This window comes from Alosa alosa, chromosome 3, assembly GCF_017589495.1.
Source record: "Alosa alosa isolate M-15738 ecotype Scorff River chromosome 3, AALO_Geno_1.1, whole genome shotgun sequence".
Taxonomy (NCBI): Eukaryota; Metazoa; Chordata; class Actinopteri; order Clupeiformes; family Clupeidae; genus Alosa; species Alosa alosa.
The window spans coordinates 10,957,016-10,975,684 of NC_063191.1; the positions used below are offsets into that span (position 1 = coordinate 10,957,016).

The 18,669-nt window shown below is 47.0% G+C and overlaps 2 protein-coding genes across 2 annotated transcripts in view; both read right to left on the bottom strand.

The window, feature by feature from the left end:
• The window catches only part of mphosph8 (M-phase phosphoprotein 8), a 19,329-nt gene extending 19,145 nt beyond the window's left edge, over positions 1-184 (bottom strand). Inside the window, 1 exon segment of the mRNA XM_048238337.1 lies at positions 1-184. This exon segment is cut by the window's left edge and continues 55 nt beyond it. Within this exon segment, the coding sequence (XP_048094294.1) occupies positions 1-47 (47 nt within the window). The 5' untranslated portion in view covers positions 48-184.
• Positions 185-1,059: 875 nt separating this feature from the next.
• Positions 1,060-18,669, bottom strand: part of aff3 (AF4/FMR2 family, member 3) — a 36,487-nt gene continuing 18,877 nt past the window's right edge. Inside the window, 14 exon segments of the mRNA XM_048238426.1 lie at positions 1,060-2,361; positions 2,784-2,971; positions 3,091-3,140; positions 3,332-3,369; positions 3,372-3,424; positions 3,832-3,903; positions 6,511-6,647; positions 8,414-8,477; positions 8,908-9,041; positions 9,452-9,596; positions 12,134-12,264; positions 13,074-14,008; positions 14,099-14,534; positions 14,565-15,770. Of these exon segments, the coding sequence (XP_048094383.1) occupies positions 2,240-2,361; positions 2,784-2,971; positions 3,091-3,140; positions 3,332-3,369; positions 3,372-3,424; positions 3,832-3,903; positions 6,511-6,647; positions 8,414-8,477; positions 8,908-9,041; positions 9,452-9,596; positions 12,134-12,264; positions 13,074-14,008; positions 14,099-14,534; positions 14,565-15,770 (3,711 nt within the window). The 3' untranslated portion in view covers positions 1,060-2,239.

Here is an 18,669-nt window from a genome sequence, read left to right on the forward strand (position 1 = left end):
TCTTGTTCGCTGTCTCCGGCCTCGGGTCTCTCAGCTCCAGAAGCCATCACGACCGATGCAAGCGCCAAAATCGCAAGCTTTCCCTTGGTTTACACGCTTGTCGCCGAATATCTAGTCAGTCCACTGTCCCAACCAACGACTGAGCTACGCCTCGATGTGTTCACTAGTCCTTGCAAAGTACAGAGGCGAGCCTACTGAGCGGTCGACTGAGAAGGCTGGCAGACGACATTCAATTGGCCAATTGACTTTCGGGAGACCAATCACATCAAAGACTGCAATGACATACTGGATTTTGAACCAATCGCATGAAACACATACACTTGTGTCTGCCTGTGTAAATGCGTTGGCCTATCAAATGAACTCAAGGGGACCTACCCCACAGTCAACAAATAGTGGTCAACAAATAGTAGTCGCACATTTTAAAGATAACAACTACAGAGCACACCTAAATAATCTTTCTTTTATTTATAATGCACCACTGCATTATTAAAATACAAAATAGCCTATGATATGATGGTTGTAGGCTATGTTTTTTTATGTAGCATATATACTTATTCAAGTGCTAATGAATAGGTCTAACCTAGGTAACTAATATGTGATAATTATTCAGACTCCACATTTAATGTGAATATCAACTTGCTGTAGGCCTAGGCTAGATAGCGACGACTGCTGCCACGTTTTGGACTTTTCCCTTTGGCCTACTGTCTGACTGTAGCCTACCAATGCGTCATGTGATGTAAACACGGTGCCCATGCTGCAGCCATCCACTAGGAGGCAGACTTACACCGTCAATACCAGAGCCGTATATCTCTGGTCAATACCCTGTCTTCAGAGAGCATTTGACACGTAATCTAGTTTAGTGACTGTGAGGCAAAACAACCCTTACTGATTTAGATAGACCTACACGGAAATGTCAGGGAACACGAAAAATCACATAACAACGCCTCTGTTGAAAAAAAAAACTTTTAATAACGTATTACAATACTATAAATAGTCTTTGCATAGATGGAAAAACAAATCAATATGCTGACTACTCAAGAAGAAAATACCAAATGTAGCTACAGACAATCTGTGACATTTTATTTGTCTTGACAAATACAAAACCCGACATATTGCACAACAAAAACGTGTACAAAAATCAAAGATGTAGAAAACAAAACCAAATTATTCACATTCAAACTTCTCATTGTCTTATTGATAACTGCACTTGGATTGGAAACCACCGGGTGTGACTGTTAGGTTACTTCAGAGCACTGTGTGCATAATCCTAATTTCCTCTTTCCACAGGCAACGACAGGAGTGTGTTAACAACAAACATATGCCACACCACATGTAGAAGAAAGAGACATCCTTACACATGAATATCCTCACATTGTATAAGTTTTCACCACATGTTTACAAACAATATGTGGCACATTTGGCAAAGCATTGGACACAGTCAAATAAAAATGGCATCCTTGCAGTTTATAGCCTCTGTACAGGGCTACATTAGGAACAGCTGGCTTCTTCCTGGTGCCCTGTTCTTCAACAAGGAAACGGCTGCTTTACCATGCAGCTCAAATGACGTTCCGCCGTCTTACTTTGAGGGAGGCGCTGTAGTCATAAACATCCAGTCCCTTTTCCTCCTCACACTTTGAGAACAGTAAACAGTAATCCCTGAAAATTAGTTAGGCGTGTAATACACAGTGCTATTTTGCCCTCAGATGCTAAAGGGATCCAGAAAAGGCAACAGTTCCTTGTGAGGGCCCCTTGGTTGACTGGGCGGGCAGTGGAGTGTGTGACTTAAGCAGTGTGATCCTGATTTAGGCGTTTTTGAGCAAATGCATGAGAGAGACGAGAGAGAGAGGGAGTCCACACAGGGACATGCTTTGGCAAGGAGCTCTGGCCTGGGCTCCAAATTCTGACAGATTACAGACGTTGAAACAACGAGGTTTAAGGACTGGCCTCATAGACTTCATAGGATGCAAGGAGCCCTTTGGTGATAAGTGCAGATTAGACAGAGGCAAAGACCGTTGTTTTGGAACGAGAGAAGGATAATAATAAAAAAAAATGTTTTTGGCTGTGAAGCACAGTCTCAGGCTGGCCTGTGGGACAGACTCCAAAGACTCTTCCCTGTCTGTGTCTGATGTATCATTTGGCATGTATCATTTGGATTAAAGACATAGTTCTTGGGCATCCTCAAGGCAGAATTCTTGGACTGAGAGAGAGAGAGAGAAAGAGAGAGAGAGGGGATGGGATGCTAGGACAGGTTAGCACTGATGCGTATCCACTGTAGTCCTTGGCGAGTGTACTGAACAATGTGGGCCATACTGCTGTGAAGAGTCAAGGGGCCAGTGAGATTGTTCAGGTAGTTGAAGAACTCTGTAGATAGGTTGGGAGTGGGTAGACAGGAAGAGAGAGAGGGAGAGAAAAAAAAAAAAAAGAACAATAACAAAATGTCAGACTAGGAATCAAATACAAGCATATACATTTTAAAGATGAACAAATCTGATGGCCACTAGCAAATGGGGACGCTTCTCTGTGCGTTAGACAATTACAAAAGAATCAGAGCCAGCTGTAAATTGCTTACTTACTGTAAATCAAGTAAACATGACCAATATTTCATTAGTGAACTGACTGTACATTCTCCAGCATAAAACCCCCAACCCCCCGGTCAAGTAAGTCTCTCCTGACTGAGCTCTAACTGTCACTGTGTTTAAAGACAAAGGGTTGTTTTTCTGACAGGGCAGTTGAAGTATGGTGTGATTCTACACTCCAACCCCCCACTGGCTGAAGGGGCTCACCCTTGTTTTCCTTGGCCAGGCTGTCGGCCACTTCCCAGTACTCGTAGCTGTACAGCACACTGTTGGTGATGTTGAGATGGTTTGCTGCCATCTGGTGGATGCGCTGGGGAATGGTGACGAACGGGGAGGTGGAGCTGCCAGCATGGCTTCCCAGAGGGGCTCGAGTTGGGGAGGGAAGCATAGAGCCCCTATATGAGTCGTGCACACACACACACACACACACACAGAAGAAAAAGTCATTTAAAATGTCTGACATACACAGTTTTCAGTGATTTAATGTTGTTGAATAATTATGAGGAGTGCTTACTTTACAGAATCGCTTCCTGCGGATGGGTTGTGAGGGACCTTGGGAGAACTCTGTTGGAAGGAAGGATAAAGGGTTTATTTATTTATTTATTTATTGGTTTATTTGATAGGGACCATGCATATTAATGAACATGGTGTAAAAAACACCATGTAAATATGCCAGAATTAGTTTTTCTTTAGATGTTAGGTTGGACCACTGAGCATGCAGATTATGCTTTTGACATTGTGTGTGGACAACATACCTTGAAGTAGTCGAGCAAAGCTTTAGAGTATTTCAGGCGTGGTCCTTCTTTAGTCTAAACATCTGCCAGTACAGGAGAGCAAGGCAACGGAAACTGGAGGTTTCACACACACACACACACACACACACATACACACCAAAAGGTACACAAACATTGTCATAAGTGTCGTTATGACACGTGGAAACATGCAAATCCACAGGAGAGGAAGAGGAACATCAAAGAGGGATGTGTAACGTACATGTAACAAAACACATTCAGCAAGCAGAGCTCGGAATAACATACTACGACTAAGATTTAAAGTATTGCCTTTCGTTTTTACACCAATAGTTTCACAAGCATGTCAAATATACTTTGGCTCTCCGAGGCTAACAGTGAGTCAGCGCTATGCTTGCCAGAGTACTGTCTCTTGTGTATTCAGTTTTAGTGTTGTAAGTGTTAAGGTATGATGTGCGATCCTAGTAATGGACTAGGTGTAATATGACAAGCAATGCAGGGCTTACCAAAGTACAGCCAGCTGCTTGTCCTCCTGAGTTGCACCTGGGCCAGAGTGGTTCTTCAACCTCATGGCATACCTATGGACATAACACATGGAACACATAAAATGTGAGATCTAACTAAATGTGAGGTTATATATATGTATATGTGTGTGTGTGTGTGTGTGTGTGTGTGTGTGTGTGCATAGATGTGTTTGTGTGAGCACATGTGAGTGTGTGTCTGTGTGTGTGTGTGTGTGTGTGTAAATGCATATCTAATGTGGGCTGTGTGTGTGTGTGTGTGTGTATATATTATATGCTTATACTGGCCATCAACAACTGGCTGAAGTGGTTAGAGCCTGAAGGAGTGCGATCACCACTTCCAGTCTAAGGGTACGCAGATGATGTGCAAATTGCGTCCAGAGATGAGCGCGTAATTCATGAGATGCTTAACAGCTCAGAGACATTCTTGCAGTGGTCGAAATTGGAGGTGAAGCAGACGAAATGTGCCGTCTTTTATGAAAGACGCAGCGGAGGAAACCGCTGGTACTCCTCAAAAACAGACAAACCGCCTACATTTACATTGGAACAGCAACCAATACGTGTTTATTCACACCGTGAAACGTACACATACCTCGGCCATAAATTCAATATAGAAGGTAACTGGGATGAGTAAATCAAAGAGCTCACCAGCGACTACTGCAACAGACTGGACCTCATCAACTCCTGCCCCTTACCCATCATTATGAAAATTCATGCTATAAGAGAAATAGCCCTGGCTAAAATTCAGCATTTATTTGCAAATATCCATATTCAACAAAACATACTGACAGCACTAAACGGTGGGACTGGTAAGGATGTGGCTTGGGCTGAACACGCACTCATCCCGGGACATTATCTTTCAGCCCAGGAAGGATGGAGGTCTAGGCATCCCTAACATCGAGTGGATATACACTGCCACTAGAACCAGCCACCTGCTTAACATCGAGTGGATATACACTGCCACTAGAACCAGCCACCTGCTTAACATCGAGTGGATATACACTGCCACTAGAACCAGCCACCTGCTTAACATGTTGAATAACAGCGATCCAGCGGTGAAACAGATGGCTCGTGCGTCTCTTATCCAACATCTAGAGGCGGATCAGGAGGATGATGCACAGTTCCTTGGCTTTAAGTTGAAGGACAATGGCAAACTGGACATCAAAGCCGCTGGATTCAGTGTGAGGTCGGACTGGCTTGACTTAAATTATCTCTGCCATCGGATTGGGATACACCTGAAGTGGGCCAGACCGGACAGCGGAACAGTTGAACTGGATAACATCATTACCGATCCGCTCATTTACACGCGCGCAACCTACAAAGTAAGCGACACGCAGTTCGAGATGTCAACAACAGGTGCGAGGGCAGAAATTCTCAAAATGAAGCGCTCACATAGCGCACAACACTGGACAAGCCTCAGGCTACAGGGAAAACTGGCGCTTCTACCATTTGCAAATCACTCCCTGTCCCACACAATATTTTCAAACCCCACTCTTGGCAAGGATATTCTCACGTTTACCATCAAATCGCACCTTCAAGTCCTCCCAACAAGATCAAACCTGGCTACGTGGTACCCATCCAACTACAAACCAGACTGCATTCTTCACTCCACTAACTATGTTAATGAGACCACTGCACATGTCCTGAATGGATGCAGTTTTTATAAAGGACTTTACATAGCAAGGCATGATAGACTGGTGGACTTAGTGTCACAAAGCATCAAAAAAGTACAGGAGGGAACGGCAAAAATATACAAGCACCACACTGTACAAATGGACTGGTTCAATGACGAAAACACCAACAATGTCACTTTCTCTAATATTCCTAATATCCTAGATATCACAAATATAGATTACAATACTAAGAATGTGACTATTGTTGAAATAGGATGTTCTTTTGATTTGTACATGGACACTTGTTTTAACTCCAAGCTGCTGAAATATCAGCCACTTGCTGACAACATCATAAATATGGGGTTTCATTGCAAAATTATCATTCTTGTTTTTGGGAGTCTTGGGCATGTGCACAAACTTGTCTTACGCGGACTGCAACTGTGTGGACTAAGCAAGCCAATTGCAAAAAAACTTGCAAAGTACTGCTCCATTTCTGCAATAATAGGTAGTTTATCCATCTGGAAGCGACAATGCCATGTTTACCCATAATCATGCAGTTCAGAATGAAAATAGCACAATGCATTCTGTGTTTGATCAGACCTGCCTAAGTGTGTAACTTACTTCCTTCAATGTTTGGATCTGTGAATATTCCCCTGTGTTAAGGTCCAAATGTGTGTGTGTGTGTGTGTGTGTGTGTGTGTGTGTGTGTGTGTGTGTGCGCACATGTGTGTGTGCGTGTTCGTTTGTGTGTGCTGCTCCTCCACATGTGAAGTTCCTAAAGGACAAAATATAGTTCTTTGAATTTCAATTTGAATTGAATGCGACGTAGGCTACTGTTGAAGTAAAGGTTGACGAATGCTTGTGTATGTGTGTGTCTGTGAATGTGTGGAAAAGTCCGTGTGCATCGCATGTGCATGTGTGTGTGCTTGTGTCTGTGGGTGTAGGTGTGTGTGCATGTGTATATGTGTGTGTGTGTGTGAGAGAGAGAGAGAGAGAGAGAGAGAGAGAGAGAGAGAGAGAGAGAGAGAGAGAGAGAGAGAGATTGTCTCACCGTATGAGATCCACTGTCTCAGCGTACATGGCATAAGGAGACTTGGACTCTAGTGGTCCTTCCTCCATGGCTTTGCCACACTCCATGAAAGACAGCGCAGCGTCCACATAGTTCACTGCCTTGCCCAGCTTTTCCACCTGCACCCAGAGGAGATGCACACACACGCACACACACACACACACACACACACATATGCATGTAGACACACACATAGACCACAGAAACACAGATACACACAGATAAGCAATCATACAACCCCCAAAAACACAAACAGAGAGAGAGAGAGGGAGTGAATCCGTGTATGGTTCGTTCATTCATTATTCGGTTTTTAAACCAAAACAGAAAAAACAAAAAATGGTGTGGTTTTTTTCTGTTTTAAAACCAAAATGGAAAAAATGAAAAAACCAAAACAGAAAAACCTGAACTGTCAGTGTCTGTTTCTGTTTCTCAAATCCAAAACGGGATAATGAAACAATGGTCGGTCGCCTAGGAGATGACTGAAATATTCTGGAGTGTGAAAAAATGTCTGTTAATGGCTATGAAAATTACATAAAGGAATTATTTCGAGATGGGAAAACCCATGCCGAAATAGCAGCCACATTAGCAGATGCCGGAGCCCCACATCATTCCATAATGACAGTGCGAAGATTTTGTAAAGATAATGATCTCCGCAGAAAAAACATTGTGTCTGATGAACAGCTGGAGCTAGAGGTGATGTCAGCCATAAATCAGGTAAGCCCGTAAGCCTTGTTCATTTTGTCTAACATTGTTACGGTGACAATATGCACTATAGCTTAGTTTAGTTTTATAATTTAGCTGATCAAGGCCGATATCCGAGCAGTTCAAAACAGCTGACAAAAAAGTGGTCAACTTCACCCGTCCCTTCCATCAACTGATAGTTCTAAGGCAAAGCCTCGACAACATTTCCACCCAGCCAAGACTATTAACAACATGTAGACTTGGAAATATTTTAAGAGAAGTCCATCAGCCATACCATCAACTGCGACGAAACGTAAGATTTGTGAACATTTATTTTGTGTGCGTTGCCAAATATGACAGAACATTTTTTGTCTACACCATCTAAGTATGAACCAAATATGGCAGAGTTTGTTTGTTTGTGTCACTGCCTCTGTAGTTGCTAACAACATTAACAACTTTTGGGAAAGACACCCCTTTAGGCAGCCATGGCCTACTGGTTAGCGCTTCGGACTTGTTACCAGAAGGTTGCCGATTCGAACATTACATTACATTTAGCAGACACTTCTTGACCAAAGTGACTTACATTGCTCAAGGGCACAACAGTGGAAGCCGGGAATTGAACCGACAACTTTCAGGCTACTGCACGCTAGCCCAGCTCCTTAACCACTACACTACCACCAACCCCGACCAGTAGGCGTGGCTGAAGTGCCCTTGAGCAAGGCACCTAAACCCTCACTGCTCACCGAACGCCGCTGTTGTTGCAGGCAGCTCCTGGCACATTCCACCATGCCAATTAAGAACAATCTAATTATATGAAGAGGTCTACAGGTGAACATTGCACTACATCTTGCACTATTTCTTACTTAGTATTTTCTTGAATATTTTTGCTATATTCTTCTTCTGTTTTCCTTATTGTTCCTAGATTGGCAACAATGTATATCCCAACAGTCATGCTAATAAAGCAACTTTGAATTTGAACTGAACACACAGCCTAGGTGATCTTGGCCTCTCCCAGTTGAACAGGAAGTGTTGTGTTGTGTTGTGTTGTGCTGTGCTGTGCTGTGCTGTGCTGTGTTGTGTTGTGTTGGTTAGGTTGTGTTGTTAGTGTTGTGTTGTGTTGTGTTAGGTTAGTTAGGTTGTGTTGTGTTTGTGTTGTGTTAGGTTTGGCCAGGCTGTGCTGTGTTGTGCTGTGAGCAGCTCTCACCATGGCATCAGCTCTGTGCTTCATCCTCTTGGCCTCATGCATGTAGTATTCAGCATGCTGAGAGCTATGGAGAAACAAAGTCAGGCATCAGACACACAAACAAGCAAACACACCAATACACACAGACACAGCTACAGCCACAGCCACAGCCATAGCCACAGCACACACACACACACACACACACACACACACACACACACACACACACACACACACACACACACACACACACACATGCATGACCAGAGGAACATCAACACACATGCATAGCACGCACACATATACACTCATGAGTACAGAAGCACTACACACTGTAGACACACACATACACATACACAGACATAGCCACAGCCACAGCCACAGACACAGACACAGACACACACACACACACACACACACACACACACACACACACACACACACACGCACACAACCACTCACATATCTCACACACAGACACAAACAGACGAGTATGACTTGAAACAGCCTCTTACACATCAGTATAGGGCACAGTTCCTCTGTGGCGGAGGGCTGGGTTGACCCCAGAGGGCCAGGTCTCACAGGAGCCTTGAGGGTGACCAGACACTCCCACACACTCCGTCTCCATCTTGGGCTGGGTCCTGTGCATCTGCAACACGCCACATGTGCAGAGTCATTCATTTTCAGTGTGTGAAAGATTTTGCTGTGAAAGGTAGACCTACCCCTCCTCATACCTTTTTAAAACAATAACCAAATAAATAGCTTTTCTTATTTCCTTTTACTGTAATACCTTCTTGTATATTTTTTATCTTATTTATTTTTATATACATTTTTATCTTGTTAAATGTTTGTCATATAATTGTACATTGAGTCTATGCTTGTCATATAAAATGTGCAATATTAATAAACTTGCCTAAACTTGACACAGGTCACAAATTGTGATAACCTTTTGAGGAACCACACCTCTTTCACACCAACACACTTCCTGATTTTCCTCTTTGAATGTTCCTATTTCACTACATTTACTGGTCTTGCCTGGCGAATGTGGCTGGATCTCACCTGGCCTTTATGGCTTGTCATGTCTGGGTAGTACTGGTCACTGTCCTGGGCTTTTATGGAGGCCTTGGCTGGCTCTGGAGTGTCCGAAAGAGGGGAGAGGGGGGAGAGAGGCCTTTTCTGAGAGTCCAGGTAATCCTCTGAGTACCTGTTTACACAATCAACGAGAGACAGAAGGCAATTTTTTTTTCAAAAATACAGTATGATCAGCAATTGCTGTAGGGATCCTATCCAAGTTGTCAGACATTCATTCAAGTTGCCCTAATCAGTTAGACACCTGGACCTTACTATTTACTTACAAATAGACTTCTTCAAAAATCTTGTGTGACTTCTGCTGTAATAATTGACTACAGACACTGAATGAGGTGCTATTAGACCACTGACTGGAGAAACAGTTGTGTTCTACAGTTCTCTACAGCGATTGAGGTCAACAGACACAGGTGTATCTCTGTGCGGGCCCCTTTCCGTGTTCACAGATCCCGTTACTTATCATAACATTAAAAGACTGTCCGTGGTCGTGCAGTTTACTTAAACGTGAATTCTTGGTCCATACGAGTGTTCTAACTCAAAACTGTCTCTAGTTTTTCTCACAGTGTGGCTCAGCTGAAAAAAAAAAACAACAACAACAACCAAAGTTTCCCTGTAAGCCCCTCCTTTCCCTGTAAGCCCCTCCTGTCCAACTGAGCAACTACTACTACAACTACTACTGCTGATGCTATTGTTTCTACAACCGTTCTGCTACTACAATCTCTACTACTACTACTACTACTGCTACTACAATCTCTACTACTACTACTACTACACTGCTACCACTACCACTACTGCCGCTACAGGTCACTTAGCTACTACTACTACTACTACTGCTACTACTACTGCTAACACTAGTACTGCTACTACTACTACTACTACTACTAACACTACTACACTGCTACTACTGCTACTACACTATCACTACTACTGCTACTACTACTGCTACTACTACTACTACTACTACACTACTGCTACAACTACTACTACTGCTACTACTACTACTGCTACTACTACTACTACTACTGCTACTGCTACTACAATCTCTACTGCTACTACTGCTACTACTGCTACTACTGCTACTACTACTACTGTGTGTGTGTGCTAGACAGATGGGGGGTGGTAAAGAGGAGGGTTGCAGTCACACTGCAGGTGCTGCTGTTCTCCTTGTGTGGAGTTCAGGCTTGGAGCACCCAGACTGAAGTTCAGACAGAGGAAGAGAGAAGGCCCTGGGGCTGCTGCTGCAGTAACTCCCCAGCTGGAGGTCTCTCCTGCGTCCAGGGAACTCAGTGAGCTGAAAGTGCAGCTGGCTGTCACACAAACTACCGTACAGAACACTAAAACTGAGAGGCACAAAATGGAGGCTTCCAAGAGACAAAGCGGACAGCTGAGAAGACCAGGATGGCTATCACTCAAACTGAAGTGGTAAATCTGAGGGAGGAAACTGCAGCACAGACAGCTGATCTGAGGGCTGTTATTTAGAGACAGGCAGCCACACTGGGACTGACATGGAACACGTGGAAGACTGAACACTGCAGCACAACACAGACACCTGACCACTTTAAAGACTGAAGTGATTAATCTAATCAAGGAAAGCTGGATCTCAAGAGAAAAGTCTGACTAACAGTGAGACTGAGGTAGAGGATATGAAGTTGGAACACAATGCAACACAAGAGGCAGAGCTGACAGTCATAAAGAAGAGACTGGCAGTCACAAGTAGTGGATTTTGTGGAAGAGATTACAGAGAAACTCAAGGTGGTGTTCTCAGCAGCTCTGACTAACTCGGCATATATAGAGGCTGGGAAGACTGAATTGAACTTAGTCTTAACTAATACCATCACCAACAGTGGACAGCCCGACAGCAGCACAACAGGTCTACTACTTCAGATTCACCGTGACGGATTGTCACATTCAGTGAATATGATGATGTTTACTAAACTTGACAGAAGTTCATGTATACAGGAGAGTATGATACTGATGGACAACAGAACCATCTCTCCAGTGGCATGACTCTGCAGCTAGAGGTAGAGGGTAGGCAGAGTAGTAGCTTAGAAAATGCACCCTTAATTTACACTTCCTGTGCATTGTATTGTTTTTTACTTAAGCTGCAACATAAAATAAATGCACTGCTCAGTAGACCAGGGGTGAACCAGGAAGAGAGGAGGGAGAGAGGAAGAACAAATGCTGAAGAGAGGGAAAGAGAGAGGGATGTAGAGAGAAAATGGATAGATATGGGAGGAGGGAGACATCGAAGTGTTTCTGCTGTTCTTCACAGTGACTGGCTGATTACATGCCATCTACATAAAACCATGATTAATTTCCTATTTCACCAAAGAAAGCATATAACTGCATGTCTCTGAAGAGCACGAGTATGGACCCTTTCAAGAGAGTTCCATTATCAGCATCATAGTTGGCCCCACAAGACTTCCTTTTTAACATTCCATAATGTTATCTTAATGCAGAGGAAGTAGATTGGGGCCCAAATAGAACGTTCAAGCATTGTTTTTGTTTACCTTGTTGAAAGGGTCTATAATATCTGCAGAATCTATTATAATCTTGGGTGCATCCTAGTGTATATTACATTAAATAAACACAGTGTGAAATATTTCACTCATCAATGCACACGGAGTGCCAAGTCAGAGGGCTGTAGTTTCTCACCCGTTGGCTCTGTAGCTGTGGTACGACGGGACCATGTGGTCTCGGCTGGCTGCGCTGGGAGGGGGGGCCGAGGGGGGGTCACTGTGTGAGTGGCTCTTCTTGCTGTCCCTGTGGCCAACTCCATTTTCAGCCTGACACCAGACCAAAAGCATTCACACACGCACGCCGCACACACACACACACACACACACACACCAGAGTCAGTCGTTATTTAATTACAAACCTATGGCTGTTAAGGGGCCGGCTTTTGAATACTGAGCTTGTGTTGGGTCACACACACACACACACACACACACACACACACACACACACTAAGTGCAGTCTTTCCAAATGGCAAGATAGGCAGCATAGCAATAAAAAAGATGGACAACCAATGAAGGACAGACTGAGGGTAAACGTGTAACCTGTGACCCACCACTGAGATTCACTAAATTGAATGGGTGGCAGTGGGTCACAAAAAGAGGAAAGGTGACAACAGTTGAAAAGGTAATCACCAAGGCTCCTTGTACAAGAAACACAAGAGCCACAGGGTGTGTTTATACTTGGTTTAAAAATGTGTCTTAGGCTATCTGATCACAAGTGGACAAGTGAGACATCACTGTGGACACATGTATCCAAGGTGTGCAGGCAGTGACATCGCTGACTACCTATCATTGGATTTTGTTACATAGGAATGTCACATCCATTAGAAATCTCGATGGTGCTGATGCCTTGCAGGACACATTAGCCACCACACTAAAGGACACATTAGCAATTAAACTACAAAAGATATGTGGTCAAATGTGTCCCATATGGACAAAAGGATCACAATGCATCTCGATAGTTGCTCATTTTTGTATTTACCGTCCACTTGTGATCTGATTGCCCGAGATGCATTTCAAGCCCAAGTGTAAACATACCTATGGACCCCAGTGTGTCTCTGTGGGGTAGCTGATGTTACCTTGCGCTTCCTTCTGCTGTCTCCGGGCTCCTGCTCAGGGTGGTACAGGTGCCTCATGGCAGCTTTGTCTTTGGCTTTAGCAGACGAGGAAGATGAGGATGAGGATGAGGAGGTTCTCCGCTGTGGAGCGTCCTCCACCGCCACCGCTGCTGCTGTCGCTGCTGTGGTGCTCGGAACCCTGGAGAGGAGCGAGAGGTCGATCCTCACCAGAAGGTTCTTCAGGCCGCGGCTGGAGACCGAGGAGCTTTTCTCGGTGCGTCCGAACGGAACCAGGGTGTAGAGTTTATGCTGGCCTCGACTCTGAGGCCCCTCGACCGGGACGTCGGCGCTCGGCCTGCCGGGGTGGACCACGGCGGGCCGCTGCTCGCCTGAGGTTCGGCCTGCCCCCCGGTGGCGCCCCCTTTTGGCCGCGGCACGTTGCCGCGACGTAGAGTCCGCGCGGACCTTGGTGACGTTCCCAACTGGCGGAGCAGCGAGCTCGGCTTCCGAGTCCGAAGAAGAGGACGTGGAGGAGGAAGAGGAGGATGAAGAGGACGAGGAAGACGCTGAGGACAGGATGACGGGAGTGGGCGAGTGCGGCGGTGGAGGAGAGCAGCGTCCGACGGCGTCCTGTTGGTGCGTTTGGGACTCTTCCTCACTCTCCCTCCTCCTCTTCGTCTTCTTCCTCTGGTCCGGCTCCTCAGCGAAGCCTTCGTCCTGATTGGGCGGCGGGTGTTGGTGATTGGGGTGTCGTCGGTGGGCACTATTGGTGTGCGGTCTCTGCTTGGGCTGCACGGCCAGCCATTCGCCGTTGTGCTCCCCTCCTCCTTCTCCTCTCCTCCTCCTCCTCTTCCTCTCCCGCTCCCCTCCTTCCTCCTCCTCCTGCCTCAGCCGCCTCCTTCTCTCCTGCTCCCGCTGCTCCTCTGCCTGTCCCTCTTCCTCGCCCTGCTCCTCCTCTTCCTCCCACTCTACCCCCCTCCTCTCTTCTTCCCTCTCCCTCTCCCTCTCCCTCACCTCCTCCTCCTCCTCCTCCTCCTCCTCCGAGCTCTGGACCCAGCGGCGTCTCAATAGCTGCTCCTCCGCCAGCCTCCTCCGTCCCTTCACAGCCTCCTGCTGCTGCTGCTGCTGGTGGGGCTGGTGGTGCCCTGGACGAGCCTCTCCACGACCTGGCCACCTCCTGCTCCCTGTCTCTGTGCCTGGCCTCCCTCCCTGCGCCTCTAGTACTGGCTGCTTTAAGAGGCACCGGCACCTCCCTGCCCTTGGCCTCTGGCTTGACGCTGGGGCTTGGGCAATGCTGGGGTGCCAAGCGGTGGGCAGAGGAAGCAGGCTCAGGTGCAGGCCTGGAGCCGGAGCCGGTCCTACCACTAGTGTGGGTCTTGACGCTGCGCTCCGCAGAGGACGATGACGAGTGCTTGGATTTAGTGGTGGGGCTGCGGCTTGACCCCGGTACAGAGCGAGGGTGGGACGGGTGTTTGGGGTTGTGTTCGGTCCTGTAGCTGTGGCTTAACTTGGGATCGCCGAGCTTATGATTACGATCGCTGGTTTTGTGGTTGTGGTCGTTGGGTCTGTGGTTGTGGTCGTTGGGTTTGTGGGTAGGGTTGCTGGATTTCTGAATGCGATCGCTAGACTTGTGGGTTTGCTCGCTAAATTTTTGGCTATGGTCGCTAAATCTTTGGCTATGGTCGCTAAACTTTGGCTATGTTCACTCAATTTCTGACTTAGCTCGCTAGCATTAGCTTTGTGGCTATGCTCACCGGCAGTTTTGTGGCTATTTTCACTGACTTTCTGGTAGACAGGATCACCAGACCTGTGACTGTTATGGCTCCTGTCGCTGGGTGCTTTGTGATCGCTCTGTCTGTGACCCCTCTCCGTCGAGGTTGAATGCTTGGCTCTGACCTTCTCCCCAGAACTGGCTCTGATGCTGGCCTGAGGACCCTGAATCCTGGGGCTGCAACTGCTGCTGTGTGGAGCAGGGCTGGGCCTACGGTTCGTCCCGACTTCCGCACCCTGGTCCTTAGCCTTCGCAAAGTGCTTATGCGAGGCTTTGGTGGCAATGGATGTGATGGTGGTTGTGGAGGTGTTGGTGTCGGTGGAGCCCTGATGAGAATGCAGCTGGTTGCTGGGGCTGATCCGGGACCTGTTACTGGTGGGATCAGCTGGTGGATGATGTTGCTGCTGCTGCAGGGGGGGAACCCAGGGCCGGATCCTGGGCTTGTGAACAGGGCTGGAGGTTTGAACAGGGGGCCTGTGAATCTGGAGCTCCTGCTGGTGGGCCTGGGTGGGAGGCTGGGGAGGATACTGCCCAGGCCCCGAGGTCAGTGGACAGGCAGGGGGGAGAGTCGGACTGGGGCTCCTGGGAGGGACGTGCGTGCGAATGGGACTGGGGCTTAGACACTCGCTGGGCACAGGGCTGGGGGGAGCAGGCGGGCTGTGGCGACCTGGACTAGGGCACGGGCTGTAGACTGGGCTGGCCTGAGGGCTGTGCCTGGGGCTGTAGTCGAACTTGGGGCTGGGAGCGGGGCTCTGGCCTGGGCTGTAGTCTTGTCCCCACGATCTGGCCGGGGAAGGCCCGCGCTCGGAGTCCGACACGGGGGATCTGTGGCGACCTGTGGCGGCGGCTCCTCTCCTGCCCGGGTCGCGTTCTGTGGAGTCTCGCTTCCGCTGGACCTTCTCCAGCCACTTGTCCAGATGCCACTGGGTATCGGACGGGTTGGCCGTCTGAAGGATGAAGCAATAAGAGAGAGACAACAAAAAGAAAGGCAGAAAGAAAAGAGAAAAGGAGAAGAAGAGAGAGAAGAGACAAAGAAAAGAGTAATTTCTCTGTGAAACTGGTTCAAACGGTGCTCTAAAACTTTGGCAGTTTAATAATCCCAAAGAAAGGACACTCCTATTGGCAAGGGCTGACTTGTGTACAGCAGTCACTAATGACGCTGATAAAAATCATGTCAAATATCCATCAAATAAAACTGAGATAAGACCAATGTAAAGAGGACAGGTGATCTTCAATGCATGAATAATATATAATATATATAGAATAATATATATATATATATGTATATATAACGGAATAATATTAATATTATATATATATGTATATATAACGGAAGGTATAGATGCTCATATTGAGTTGGTCTAATGAGTCCAGCATTTTTAACAGGTGTGATTCCACTAAACAACCATAAGCAAGAGCTACAGGAAATTAGCCATGCAATTCCCAACAGCTACACAAAATCTCAAAATAAATAAGCCTTGCAATGGACATAACAAACCACCCCAACTTCAGGGGCTCAGGTTACGAAATGGCAGGAGAGGTCACAGGCAAATATTTCGCTGCTGACAGAACAGTGTAATTTACGCTCTGACTGAGAGAAAAGAGGAAGAGAGCAAAAGAACATATTTACTGAGCTGCAGCGAGATGAATGGAGCAAGCCCTCAGAAGAAGAAACTCTGAAGTGTCCGAGAGAAAGTGAGGGAGTGAAGAAAGAGAGAGAGACAGATGGAAGATTTCTGGGAATCCAACCCAGCATGTGCACACACACACACACACACACACACACACACACACACACACACAACACACAAACACACAAAACACACACACACACACATATGCACGCACCAACTGCAACTGGACCTGTCTACCTCTGTAGCTGCACTAAAAACCACACAAACCCCCACCTTTCCAGCTCCACCGCCCCCACCCTCCAAAAACTCAGCTCCGAAATCCAACTTTTTACAGCAATCTCACGCTCTCTACAGCACACTCTTCCAGAGCACAGATGGCCCTCCCGTCCAAGCACTTTTACACAAGACACACACACACACACACACACACTTCTCTAGTCCACTCTATGCCAAGTCAGAGTACAAATCACTAAATCACCTCTGATACCTGCTTGCTTGATGACAAAGATGTGGTGTAAAAAACCCCCTCCCCCCCCCCCTTCCGTCACTTCAAAAGTATGACACGTAGTTCTGCTCAGCCTCGAGGAATTAGTTTAGTGCTGACTTACTTACATACTGTCGGACTCACACACACATCCACAGGCAGGCAGGCAGGCAGGAGAGCAGGCTGTCCTTCCAGGCTTCTCTTTCTGGTAGCTGACCAGCAGCGCTAATTTAAACCTCTACTCAAACAGTCCCCCACCCCACTGCTCCCCTCCTCCTCCTTTTCTGCTCTCCTTCTCTCCTCTCCTCCCCTCTCTCTCCCCATCTCGCTCGCTCGCTCGCTCTTTCCAGAGAAGACACTGCATCTCTTGTGCCCTCGCTCCCTCTCTCCCTGCTACTCTCCCTCCTCCTCCTCCTCTCTCTCACTCTCTCCCTTCCTCCTTCTTTCCTTCACCCGGTCTCACTCTCTCTCTCTCTCTTTCTCGATCTCTCGATCACCCCCTACTTTCTCTCTCCCTCTCTCTCTCTCTCTACCTGGAACTCTGTGCTGTTTCCAAGCCTTCCTCCTGAGAGACACTCCAGGGCTACACACAGATGAAAAACACATGGTGTTACCCCTCAGCAGAAATGCACACGCACACACACACACACACACGCGCGTCTGGACACAGACACACACACACACACACACACACACACACACACACACACACACACACACACACACACACACACCCCCCCCCCCCCCACCACCTTCTCTATAGGCTCCTGATATACTGCATGCTAAGTAATGGCGTGCCCTATGTCACACAGTCACCTTCTTTCATAGCCAAGAGTCAAGCAGGTCTAGCCTTCTCTCTCTCTCTCTCTCTCTCTGTTTCTCTGTTTCTCTCCGTGAGGCTTGACCTGGCTTCCCCTCCCCCTCCACAATGACATAAGGGACCATTATGCTCTGCAGTTCAGCTGGGCAGAAATGAAAACAGGACACCCAGCAAAAAAAAAAAAAAATATTCAATTATAATTTCTTTCAAAAGGGCAAACGGCTTAAGTCCAGTTTAGCTTCTTCTGGAACATTCACCTTCCGTTGCCATAGCTCCTGTACTATGAGACTGATAAGGGAGGATAAAACCAATATGCTCAAAGAGGGTGGATAGGGGAAGAGGTGGGGAGGGGTGGGGGGCAGGTGTGGGTATCCTTGTGTGGAAAAGGCCCCTTATTACGTCCGAGGCCAGTTAGCTCGCCGGGACTGCCCATGTTGACATGACACCCAAGCTCTAATTCTCAGAGAGGCTTGGAACTACCTTCTCTCTCTTTCTTTCTCTCTCTCTCTCTCTCTCCTCTGTTTCCGCATACTGCTCCCCCACTCCTTTCCTCCTTTCACTTGCATTCCTCAGGGCCTCTACCCCACCCAGTGGTGCCCCCCCCCCCCCCCACCTCACCTGCCCCCCACAGACTACCTCTGCCCACACCACCACCACCCCAAGACAAAAACAACTCCAGGGAGAGCAAAGAGAGCTGAGGAGAGAGGGGAAAAGATTGCAAAAAGATAGACTGAGAGAGAGAGGGAGAAAAAAAAAAAGAAAGAGTGTTTCAAAGAGAGACAGGGAGTACAGAAAAGGGTGAAAGGAATACATGAACAATAAAAACCAAAACAGCCAAACCAGCCAAAACAGCCAAAACCATGCCAAAACAGCCAAAACCATGCCAAAACAGCCAAAACATGACAAAA